Below are 13464 nucleotides of genomic sequence, written 5' to 3'. Positions count from 1 at the left end.
GCACATACTTTTGTCAGAGGAAACAAATTTGCGCAACATAAGGTTTTTGCACACACTGACTACTAAAAATTAGAGGGGACTGGTCATGATCTCTTCTACCGGGATCGTTGTTTGAAGAAGGCACACAAAAATAATTGAGGGCCCCACCCCCCCCCCCCCCCCCCCCCCACAGCATCTGTCAGTGGCTCCTGTCGGGGAAGAGACACAGGAGCATCAGAGCTAGCACCACCAGGCGGAGGAACAGCTTCTTCTCACGGGCAGTGAGAATGCTGAACGACTAAAGAAACTACTCACACTAACCATCCGAGACTCTCGTATTTATGAAACAATATTTATTTATTTGGGTTTTTTTTTGCCTGTAGTATGTGTGCTATGTCTGGTTGTGTGTCTGTGTGCTTTGCACTGAGGACCGGAGAATGCTGTTTCATCAGGTTGTACTTGTACAATCAGATGACAATAAACTAAACTTATCGTTGCTACCTTCAACTAGAAGATCCAAAAGCCTGAAGTCCAGCACCTCCAGGTTATAAAACAGTTTTTTTCCCCAACAATAATCAGTCCTTTGAACTTCCCCAAACTATCCTTATCTTTTTTAAAAACTTTATTTAAAATTTTCAAACAAAAACTTTTACAAAATCTATAACATAAAAATTAAAACTAAAACTACAACTTTCCCACCCCTACCCCCCACAAACAAAATTCATAACATAAACATTAAAGTAAAACTACAACTATACCCCCCCTCCCTCAACAGACCCCATGAGGGAAGCAAAAACATTTATCACAATTTAAGATATTACTAAGTTCATACATCTCAAATAAGGCGACCACATCTTAATTTTAAAAATCATAATTATCATGCAAATTATAAGATATTTTTTCAATATAAATACAGGACCTCAACTCAGTAGGCCAACAATTTACATTTATCTCAACTTCGTCTTTCCAAGAAGTTGCAATACATTTACGTGCCACTGTCAATGCTAAATGTAAAAAGACTATCTGAAACTTATCCAACCCCAAGTCCAAAAATGGAACAATATAACCCAGCAAGAAAATTTTGGGATCTAATAAAAGCTGAATTTAAACAAATTTTGAAGAAATTCCCTGATTTTATGCCAGAATGATTGAACTTTATCACAAAGCCAGACCGAATGTAAAAAAGTTCCACCACATGATCCACATCTAAAGTACAACTCTGAATTACTAAATCCATATTTCCTCAATTTCTCAGGAGTTGGATATAATTGATGCAAAAAATTATAATTCTTTTCTTCTTTCTTTGGCTTGGCTTCGCGGACGAAAATTTATGGAGGGGGTAAAAAGTCCACGTCAGCTGCAGGCTCGTTTGTGGCTGACCAGTCCGATGCGGGACAGGCAGACACGATTGCAGCGGTTGCAAGGGAAAATTGGTTGGTTGGGGTTGGGTGTTGGGTTTTTCCTCCTTTGCCTTTTGTCAGTGAGGTGGGCTCTGCGGTCTTCTTCAAAGGAGGCTGCTGCCCGCCAAACTGTGAGGCGCCAAGATGCACGGTTTGAGGCGTTATCAGCCCACTGGCGGTGGTCAATGTGGCAGGCACCAAGAGATTTCTTTAGGCAGTCCTTGTACCTTTTCTTTGGTGCACCTCTGTCACGGTGGCCAGTGGAGAGCTCGCCATATAATACGATCTTGGGAAGGCGATGGTCCTCCATTCTGGAGACGTGACCCATCCAGCGGAGCTGGATCTTCAGCAGCGTGGACTCGATGCTGTCGACCTCTGCCATCTCGAGTACCTCGACGTTAGGGGTGTGAGCGCTCCAATGGATGTTGAGGATGGAGCGGAGACATCGCTGGTGGAAGCGTTCTAGGAGCCGTAGGTGGTGCCGGTAGAGGACCCATGATTCGGAGCCGAACAGGAGTGTGGGTATGACAACGGCTCTGTATACGCTTATCTTTGTGAGGTTTTTCAGTTGGTTGTTTTTCCAGACTCTTTTGTGTAGTCTTCCAAAGGCGCTATTTGCCTTGGCGAGTCTGTTGTCTATCTCATTGTCGATCCTTGCATCTGATGAAATGGTGCAGCCGAGATAGGTAAACTGGTTGACCGTTTTGAGTTTTGTGTGCCCGATGGAGATGTGGGGGGGCTGGTAGTCATGGTGGGGAGCTGGCTGATGGAGGACCTCAGTTTTCTTCAGGCTGACTTCCAGGCCAAACATTTTGGCAGTTTCCGCAAAGCAGGACGTCAAGCGCTGAAGAGCTGGCTCTGAATGGGCAACTAAAGCGGCATCATCTGCAAAGAGTAGTTCACGGACTGTAATCATACTGTATCTTACATTAAACAGTTTACTCACACCTTCCAAACACATCCTCTCCCAGTCGGCCTGGTCAATATCACAAGTTAAAGCATTTTCCCATTTAATCCTAGATTTATCTAAGTTTATTTTTTCCATAGTGTCTTGTAACAAGGCATACATCTCAGAGATAAATCATAGACTCAAATTTCGTCAACTTAGGAATTTTAATTTCTCTTCCAAAATGTTCTTTTACTAATGCTCTAATTTGATAATAAACAAATAAATAATTCCCTGAAATTCCAAATTTCTCTCTGATTAAATGATAAAAATTCACCCTCTTCAAAGCAACCCTGCAATGATTTTATTCCTTTACTTTGCCAATTTCTTAAAAATCTATTATTCCATGTAAAAGGAATTAACTTATTTTGATATATTGGAGTCTGAACTGATATTTTACCCTTGGAACCTATTAATAAATTCCTTTTATTCCAAATCCCTAATAAGTGCTTCAGGACCGGTACATCATATCTTTGTAACAAAACAGAATTCCATTTAAATACAAATTGATGTGGACAAGGTTCCGATATACCAGCCAATTCTATCTTGACCCAACTAGGGGAACACATGGCATCTAACATATAATTAATAAATCTTAATTGAGCTACCTCATAATAATTTTGGAAATGAGGTAATTGCAATCCCCCCAAAGCATAATTCCAAGTCAATTTATGCATCACTACTCTTGCTGATTTTCCTTTCCATAAAAATTCTCGAACTGCTTTATTTAAATCTTGAAAAAAAGATTTTGACAGGGGATAAGGAATCAATTGAAAAATATATTGAATTCGTGGAAAGGTATTCATCTTAATACAATTTACTTGATCTATTAAAGACAAAGGTAAATCCTTCCATTTAATCAAATCAGCTTTAATCTTTCTCAATAACGGTACATAAGTTAAGTTATACAATGATTGAATCTTAACCTCAATCATTATCCCTAAATACTTAATTTTATCAGTTCATTGAAATTTAGTAATTTGTCTACACTGGTCATAGTTTCCTATAGAAATTGGTAGTATTTCACTTTTATTCCAATTCACTTTATAACCTGATAATTTACCATATCATTCCAAACATTCTTGCAAGTAAGTTAAAGATCATTCTGGATTAGTTAAATATATCAAAACATCATCCACAAATAAATTGATCTTATATTCCTCATCTGCTAATTATACCTCTAATATTCTCATTCTGTCTAATAGCCTGAGCTAAAGGTTTGATGACCAATGCAAATAGAGCTGGCGACAAAGGGCAACCTTGATGAGTAGAATGTGATAATTTAAAGAAAGATGTTTGACCATTTGTCGTCACCTTAGCTACAGGATTTTTCTATAATGCTTTCACCCAACCAATAAAAAAGGTTTCAAATTTATATTTCTCTAACACTTTAAATAAAAATTCCATTCGACCCTATCAAAAGCTTTCTCAGCATCTAGTGCAACTACCATTGGTAGGTCAGATCGCAGTCATGAAGCATTGATCAATGAAATCGCTCTAAGAATATTGTCAGAAGCATACTTATTTTTAATAAAACCAGCCTGATCAGCATGTACCAATTGTGGTAAATACTTTGCAAGTCCATTGGCCAACAATTTCGCTATTATTTTATAATCAACATTCAATAAAGAAATTGGTTGATATGAAGCTACTTTCAAAGGTTCTTTGTCTTTTTTTTTATAACTGTTATTACTGCACTTAAACACAAGTCTGGTAGGGCTTGTTCTTGAGTTACCTGATGAAGAATGTCCATAAACAAAGAAGACAGATCATCATATAAAGCTTTATAAAATTCAACAGTAAACCCATTATCTCCTGGAGATTTCCCATTAGGCATTTGTTGAATAACATCCTTTATTTGTCAATCTGTAAAAGGAGAATCTAATTTCCTCTTATCGTCTTCCCCTAATATTGGCAAATTTAATTCTGACAAAAAAGATTCAATCAATCCTTCGTCTTGAACTCCCTTAGAGGTATATAATTTCTGATAAAATGATAAAAATTGGTCATTGGTTTAAAAGTAACTGAATTATCTTTCCTCAAAGAGTTAATAGTTCTTGATACCTGTTCCGTTTTCAATTGCCAGGCCAAAACTTTTGGGCTCTCTCCCCTAACTCATAATAACGTTGTTTAGATCTTTGAATCAAACGTTCAAGCTAAAGAAATTTTTGGCAGAGACTCGGTCTTTGGAGAAACAGATAACTAATTTGGCAAAAGAATTTCAGAGGAATTGCACGGAGGATAATAGAGCAGTTTTGACAAAACTGAAGTTATCATATAATACCCAAATTATCCTTATCATGAACTTCTCTGGGATTACTGAGAGATTTGTTTGCCCACTTTTTGTTTACACTAATTGCAACTCTGAATATTTAATCACCTATCCCTTTACCTTCATTATAACATTTTTCTGTGCCTTGATGCATTATGATAATTTATACAATTGTTGGTGTATCTTTCGTACCTCTTTGGCTGCAGCATGTAAGAATTTTGGTGTGTCTTTACATCGTACTCATATTTATATATACAATAATATATCTTGTGATCTCATGGCCTATTATACGTGACCTCTGGAGTAGAGATCAAGGTCTCCCAGCTCCATAGAATCTCCAACAAGCATATGGACATTCGCTCCTGAATGTTCCTTGTTAGCTCTCTTATTTAGCCAGGCAGACCTGCTGCTCATTCACCCTCTGGTACTATATTTGCATCAGCTCCCAAGACAGGCTAAGATTGAATTTAATTTTGAGATACAAGCACATCACGGTAACAGGCCTCTTTTGTTGTAGAGAGATTGTTATACACCCATATACACCCATGTGACCAATTGACCTTCTAACCCTGTATGTGGGTGGAAACCATGTAACAATCGGACTTATGAAAGCTAGCTTATTATGGAGGGAAACCTTATTTCCTGAGCTAACCTGGGTTTATAATAACACTTCATACTAGCAATGAGGCAGTTGACCCAAAGCACCAGATCACAAAAGGGTCACATGACTTTCCATATTGCAGTCCTCAAAATCAGCCCTCCTCCATTTCATACAGGAGTTGAGAAAAGGAAATAAAAGAAGAAATAAAGTAAACACTTCTGTAGCGGTGTGAGCAGTGGAGAAACACAGCCACCAAGTTGAGGGTCGTTAAAGTTTTTATTCAAATTCAGTGTGCCCCTTTAAGGGCAGCATGAGCTCAGTCACCTGGTGCATTGTGACATCAGAATCGTCGCCCAGGGTGCGCGCTGGAAGGGAAACCTCTGACGACGCCATTTCCCCATGGCTGCCCCGCCACGTGGCAATACAAGCGGGGCCAGCTCGCCATGAGGATGTGCACCGTCACAGGTCCACTTGTCCGAGGAGGTTCTATAACAAGGGCAAATGACAAAGGCAAGATACTTTTAGAGTTGCTTTAGTTCAAGGATATTTGTTAAATTAAATAACATGTTCATAATTTTTAAGAACCAAATCCGTGCTCTTATTCTACCCACAGTTGAGGGACTGTTGACTTTCGCGCAGGAGATTTCATCTGTTGTGGCAAACCATCCCACGGACATTGTCTGTCAGGCAGAAGGTTGGAGTCCTGCACCAACCATCCAGTGGAAGATCAACCAAACGGTTGTGGATTCAAATATGTACACCACGACCATCCTCCCATCTTCAAATTCTGTCAGCAATATGTACAGCACTTTAAATCTCACCCTTCGCGCCAATGCCAATGTCACATGTCTGGCCAAAATTGAAGCTCTTTCTCAACCTAAAATGACTGCACTATTCATCAAAGTGAAGCCATGTGAGTACAGTGCCTTGTGGACTGAAGTGGAGCACGGTTTATTTTGTATCACGATTTTCTGATGGGTTACAGAGGCTAAATGTATATTAAACCGAGGTTCTGGGAAGGTCCTACTGATGGGTAACTGTCAGATAGGACATGAAGTGACATTGGGCAGGCACGTCTCCTGACCAGTAGTTCTCAACTGTTACCTTTCTACTCACATCCCACTTTAAGTAATCCCTATTGCCATCGGTGCTCTGTCATTAGTAAGGGATTGCTCAAGGTGGGATGTGAGTGAGAAGGGGAGGTTGAGAACAACTGCTCTAGAGCCAATTGTTACTGAAATATTTTGCTTGAGAAAAATTGTCATTGGCCCATTTCCTTTCGAGTTATGAAATCGTGCACATAACGAATAAAACAGTGGTTTTTCAAACTTTGTCTTTCCACCCAGATACCACCAAAGGTGGTATTTGGCACCTTACTAATCACAGAGCACCTATGGCATAGGGAATACTTAAAGTGGTATGTGAGTGGAAAGAGAAAGGTTGAGAATGACTGCCGTTGACTCATCTGTTGGTGAGGGCAACAATAACATTGTTGACTATGGGATCCCTGGACCAAGGAGATGAAAAATATTAATTGTCCTTTGATTTTGCTGAAATGCTTATAGGGATGAATAACAAGTAAAAGCAAGATAAGTTTCAGGTGTATCGAAGTCTCCAGACAACATTTATCCCATAAGTCCTTGCTTATAGGGATGAATAACAAGTAAAAGCAAGATAAGTTTCAGGTGTATCGAAGTCTCCAGACAACATTTATCCCATAAGTCCTTGCTTATAGGGATGAATAACAAGTAAAAGCAAGATAAGTTTCAGGTGTATCGAAGTCTCCAGACAACATTTATCCCATAAGTCCTTGCTTATAGGGATGAATAACAAGTAAAAGCAAGATAAGTTTCAGGTGTATCGAAGTCTCCAGACAACATTTATCCCATAAGTCCTTGCTTATAGGGATGAATAACAAGTAAAAGCAAGATAAGTTTCAGGTGTATCGAAGTCTCCAGACAACATTTATCCCATAAGTCCTTGCTTATAGGGATGAATAACAAGTAAAAGCAAGATAAGTTTCAGGTGTATCGAAGTCTCCAGACAACATTTATCCCATAAGTCCTTGCTTATAGGGATGAATAACAAGTAAAAGCAAGATAAGTTTCAGGTGTATCGAAGTCTCCAGACAACATTTATCCCATAAGTCCTTGCTTATAGGGATGAATAACAAGTAAAAGCAAGATAAGTTTCAGGTGTATCGAAGTCTCCAGACAACATTTATCCCATAAGTCCTTGCTTATAGGGATGAATAACAAGTAAAAGCAAGATAAGTTTCAGGTGTATCGAAGTCTCCAGACAACATTTATCCCATAAGTCCTTGCTTATAGGGATGAATAACAAGTAAAAGCAAGATAAGTTTCAGGTGTATCGAAGTCTCCAGACAACATTTATCCCATAAGTCCTTGCTTATAGGGATGAATAACAAGTAAAAGCAAGATAAGTTTCAGGTGTATCGAAGTCTCCAGACAACATTTATCCCATAAGTCCTTGCGATGTGAGGAACAGGTATTGTAGGTCTGAGAAGCCATGAGTTTGAACACAAGTTGGTTACAGGGGAGAGTCGCCACAGGGATCACATGTGCATGTAAACGCACACCCCCCCACGCATGCATGAATGCGCACACACACACACACACACACACCCACACACACACACCCACAAACACCCACACACACACACACACACCCACAACACACACACACACACACACACACACACACACACACACACACACACACACACACACACACACACACACACACACACACACACACACACACACTGGATGGAACTAAAAACCAGTAATCTCTATAGAATATAGCAAAAAAGTCATAACAACAGTACCCACTTCCCCTCGATCCAGTGCAGAATCAGCGCCCCGTTAGTTAGAAAAGAAAAGAAAGAATTTACAATTATTGATTTGTAAGTGTGCACCAGAATAAGCCCCCAACCCTTTCCTGGCTCACACCTTGTAATTGATTCTCCAGCAATGTCCACAGTTCACATCCTGGAATGGAGGTTGCGATCATTCCCAGGGGATAAAACAAGCATCTGCTCCACCTCCATACCCCCATCTGGCCAGTAGAGCCACCTCAGATATGCCCAAAATCAGACAGGTGATTTGAGGAGCCGGTGGTAAGGTGTGTATTATTTCAAAGGGTCCATTAGCAAGGTGTCTGCTCACTGTGGGTGGGCTTGACCTTGATTGGCAGATGTGGTGGTTCCCGACCAGGTTCCCACCAGATGGGTCACATTGACTCTCCATACTACAGTCCTCGAATGAATAATGGTTCTTGGGACAATTAGTGTCGACAGGAATTCTCAGAATGAAACAGCAACTTTGATGAGAAAGGAGGCAATTACTATGAACTTATTTTCATCTTTGTACATATTTACTTTGATTTTTTTTGAAGTAACCTTGACAATAGAACCACATTTCTTAAATGTACAATGCAAAAACATAACCAACTTTGCGACCATTAATGATTTCTACCCTGTATTCATAATGTGAAGGGTTCTGTAAATAATTTTTAATTGGTTCAATTTCTCAGAGTTTTGTACCATCAAGAACTGCCGGGTCTATTTAAGGATGCTGGAAAAGATGTTTCATCTAAAAATCAAGAAAACATACACCGTAAAACACTTACATTCACCCTCTCCAATCTTTCCATCATACAATCAGCCCTCTCACTCCAACTATGGCGCTGGTGAATGGATACAGTTTTTTCAATTTCTTTTTGTTTATGCATTTGCAATGTTAAGATTTGGTCCTTCTTTCTAAATCAATTGATGAATATCTAACAGCAATTTTCTAATTCGCCAATGAATTGTGCTCCTTTGAAAGGTTTTTGTTATGGTCCAACTTCCAAACTAATAGAATACAAAAAATATTAGTGTGTGATGTGATAAAATTAAAAGTATGGGCATCCATGGGAACAGATGGTAAGAACACCAGTCCAGTATAACCCTGATCAAAATGTATCAGTGTATTTTTTTTAGACATACAGTACAGTTACAGGCCCTTCTGGCCCATGAGTCCATGCCACCCAATACCCAAATTAAGCTACAACCCCCCTTACGTTTTGAAAGGTGGGACGAAACTGATTACCTGGCGGAAACCCACGCAGACACAGGGAGAAGATACAAACTCCTTCCAAGCACCAACGGATTTGAACTCGAGTCACTGGTGCTGTAATAGAATTGCGCTAACTACTACTCTCACTGAGCCACCCTATATGAGTTCGAAAATAAATTAATTAATAACTTATTCCTTTTTTCATTATAGTTTACCTTGACAGACAAATCTCTTCACATGTTCATAACTTTGAAGTAACAAAGATTAAAGACTGTTTTACTGAGGCACATATCTAGCCTGTAAAATCTAGTCAGAAAAGTGAAATAGACAAGAGGTGAAGCGCGATCCGCTGAGTCTCTCCAGCACATTTGTGCATTGCGTGAGGTTTATTCAGCACCTTGGAAGATCTCAGAACATTTCAAAGCACTTTGTTGAAATTTTGGAAATGTTAGATGTTTCATATGATTAAATTCAAAATGTGCCTGGTTTAGAGAATTTTATCTTCAAGGAGAAGTTGGACAAAACTTGGATTGTTTTCTTTTCAGGTGCATCGGAGACCAAGGGGAACCCTGAAGAAGGATATGAGAAGCATAGAGAGAGAGTTGATAGTCAGAATTCTTTTCCCAGGGTGGAAATGTCAAATACAAAGAGGCACATAGCTTTAGAGCCATTAGCAGACACCTTGCTAATGGACCCTTTGAAATAATACACACCTTACCACCGGCTCCTCAAATCACCTGTCTGATTTTGGGCATATCTGAGGTGGCTCTACTGGCCAGATGGGGGTATGGAGGTGGAGCAGATGCTTGGTCAGTTGGGTGTAATTGGGCACCACGGGCCTGAGGGCTGTTACCATGCTATACGTTTACATTTTTGAAAAATTTGGATTATTTCTCAATGAGCATGTAATACCAACTCTTCTAATAGGTCAATGACAGGTGCACCCAGACCAAGATGATCCTGGATTCTGTTTGATCGTCAGTGCTGAGTCAACTTATCTGAGATGCCTGATGAACTTAAATGGAGAACAGTGCAGCATGGGAACAGACTCCCATTTCCTTCATGTTCATGTGTCTACGTAAATAAATATCACAGTCACATCTGCTCCCAGGGTTTCTGCCTCCGGCAGCGCATTCCAGGCATCTTACTCACAGCGTGTTTAAAAAAAAACAGGAATATATGGCAACCTATGACCATGTCCTCCTTTGCAATGGCCATCCTACAGTGTAAAATAACTTGCCATGTACATTTCTTTTAAACTCGGAGTGAAACATGAAAGTCTGCGGATGCTGTGATTGTAGTAAAAACACAGAACTGCTGGAGGAGCTCAGCCGGTCTCGCAGCGTCCATATCAGGCAATATAACTGACATTTCGGGCCTGAGGTCTTCTGCAAGGTATTCCCCTCTCACCTTAAAGCTATGTGCCTCTTTGTATTTGACATTTCCACCCTGGGAAAAGAATTCTGACTATCAACTCTCTATGCTTCTCATATCCTTCTTCAGGGTTCCCCTTGGTCTCCGATGCACCTGAAAAGAAAACAATCCAAGTTTTGTCCAACTTCTCCTTGAAGATAAAATTCTCTAAACCAGGCAACAGCCTGGTGAACCTCCTCTACACCCCTTCTCCAAGGTCTGCACATCCTCCCTGTAATGCAACAGCCAGCAATCCACACAATTCTCCAAGTTTGGCCGAACCAAAGCTGTACCATGACTTCCTGACTTTTACACTCAATATCCTGACCATAGAAGGCAAGCATACAGTAATCCTTCTTTACCAACCCATCTACTTGTGATGTCACTTTCAGGGAGCTATGGACATAGCGAAGATCCTTAATGCTTCATAAATGGTTTTCCATTTACTTCATACCTTCACCTTACAGTTGACCTCCAAAAGTGCGACACCTCACAATTGATCTACATCCTGCTGAATCCTTTGACAATCTGCCTCACTATCTACGATTTCACCTATTTTTGTGTCATCTGCATACTTACCGATCAGCCCACCTACCTTTTTATCCAAATCATAGATTACAAGCAATAGAAATCCCAGCACTGTCCTTGCAGACACCACTGGCCATGAACCTCCAGTCAGGAATACACCCCCCCTTACCACTACTTTTATAACCAAACCGAATTTGATTTCAATTGACCAAGTTATTCTTAATTCCATATGACTTAATCTTCCAGATCAGCCTACCATATGAGACCTTGTGAAATGGCCACTTAGGCAACATCCACTGCTCTTCCTTCATGAATCATTTTCTTTGCCTCCTCAAAAAGCTCAATCAAATCCATAAGCTGTGTCCCACTCCTCACAAGGCCATGTGGACTATCCATAATAAGTCTATGCTTTTCCAAACGCGAGAAAATCCTATCCATAAGAAACCCCTCCAGTCACCTCCCGACTACTGACGTGAAAATCACTGGTGATAATGAAAGTTTAGATTTATTATCAGTATTCATTCATGACATCACATACACCCCTGAGATTCTTTTTCCTGATGGCAAGGTAGAATTACCACTTATTGGTAGAGCAATAAGATATGTATACATGTAAACAAATAAAGAAATGTAAACAAATTGACTGCGCAAGTATTGATTTTAATCTCTTTGGCATAAGAGTGCACAAAAGAGAAAAACTAGCATCGTACAATCACATCCAAGTTAGAACCAATAGTTCATGTAAGATGGAGAGAACTGGAGGATGTCTTGGACTCCAGTCCTCATTCCCACCTTTGCCGCTGTTTAGGTTTTATTGCTCTCTCTCAAAAAAGTTCTGTTCATTGGGAAAGATTTTGCCACAGATGATCAGCTGTCTACTAATTTACTGATGTACTTGACTTTATTGGGAAAAAATATTCTGCTATCAGGAAAGATTTTGCTGCAGATGACCAGCTAACTCAATGATGTACTTGACTTTTGCAGCTGATGAGGATCGGACTTGGCTAATAATTGCAATAGTGGTACCGATTGCCGCGGTTATCCTGATTATAATACTTATTATTTTGATCATTATCTGCATAAAACGAAGAAAACACTCCGGTCAGTGCCAAGTTTCTCTTAATTGTTTAAAGGCTGGTCTTCTTATTTATGTACAGGGTTGATTTAATTTTGTTGTGCTTGTTCTTTGGTTACCTTATTAACGTCATGAATTAGCAGAGTGAATTGGTATATTACCCCAGGGCCTTCTTCCAGGCATTGCCTGACTTTGTGGCAGCATCTAATGGATTTTATGTGTGCTAGCAGAGCCTTTGACAGTTATCATATTCAACTGAGCTGGAGTTATTTATGCCATTTGATTTTATCATGAGAAATTGAAGTCTAACAACGCCGGTAACATGAGAGCATGGGGGAGGAGAAAGCCTTGTGGACTTCTAGGGAAAAAAATAATTTTCTATTGATTGGACTACCAAAGAGCTACCTTGGATTTGTCAAGGCTATATACTTTGCAATGCTATTGATTTCTTTGTGGGGAATATGTATAATTTTTTAAAAATTAGATATACAGAATGATAACAGACCCTCTCACAGCTCATGAGCCTGTGAAGCCCAATTGCACCAAACTGACTTACAAGTATATTTTGAACGGTGGGAGGAAACCAGAGCACCCAGAGGAAAGCCACGCAAACACGTGGAGAATATACAAACTCCTTACAGACACCGCGGGATTTGAACCCAATTCCTGGTTGCTAGCCATGTAACAGCATTGTGCTAACCCATTACGTCAACTGCCACTTCCTGTGGGAAATAAAGGAGTTCAAATTCTCTGGCACTTGTTAAAATGCTTGATTCTGGATAACTGCGTGATTTATATTCAGGTTTGCGATAAGAAAGTATGAGTTGGGTTTCAAATTGTTTCCCAAGATAGTTATAGAGTCATACAGTGTGGCCCAACTTGCACATGCAGACCAAAATGTCCTAGCCACACTCATCCAACCTAACTGAGTCTGGGCCATATCCCTCAAAACCTAACCTATCCTTGTATCTGTCCAATTACTTCTGAATCTTTGCAATCGTACCTGCCTCCACCATCTCCTCCAGCAGCCCATTCCACACACCCACCACCCTCGGTGTAAAAAAAAAGTTACCCCATAGCTTCCTGTGGAATCTCCCTCCCTCACTTTAAACCTATGTCCTCTGGTTACTGATTCTCCAAATCTGGACAAAAGGTTCTCTGTAATCACTCA

General features: G+C 40.0%; 1 protein-coding gene across 13 annotated transcripts in view; it reads left to right on the top strand.

Moving 5' to 3' along the window:
* Positions 1 to 13464, top strand: part of LOC138738523 (immunoglobulin superfamily member 5-like) — a 166342-nt gene that overhangs the window by 52748 nt on the left and 100130 nt on the right. For all 13 annotated transcript variants that reach the window (XM_069888877.1, XM_069888876.1, XM_069888882.1 and 10 more), the window contains 2 exons: positions 5812 to 6111; positions 12203 to 12319. In XM_069888877.1, the coding sequence (XP_069744978.1) occupies positions 5812 to 6111; positions 12203 to 12319 (417 nt within the window). The remainder of the gene's footprint in view (positions 1 to 5811; positions 6112 to 12202; positions 12320 to 13464) is intronic.

This window comes from Narcine bancroftii, chromosome 7 (genome assembly GCF_036971445.1).
Source record: "Narcine bancroftii isolate sNarBan1 chromosome 7, sNarBan1.hap1, whole genome shotgun sequence".
Taxonomy (NCBI): Eukaryota; Metazoa; Chordata; class Chondrichthyes; order Torpediniformes; family Narcinidae; genus Narcine; species Narcine bancroftii.
The sequence above is the reverse complement of the archived record's forward strand: the minus strand, read 5'-3'. Positions and strand labels throughout refer to the sequence as shown.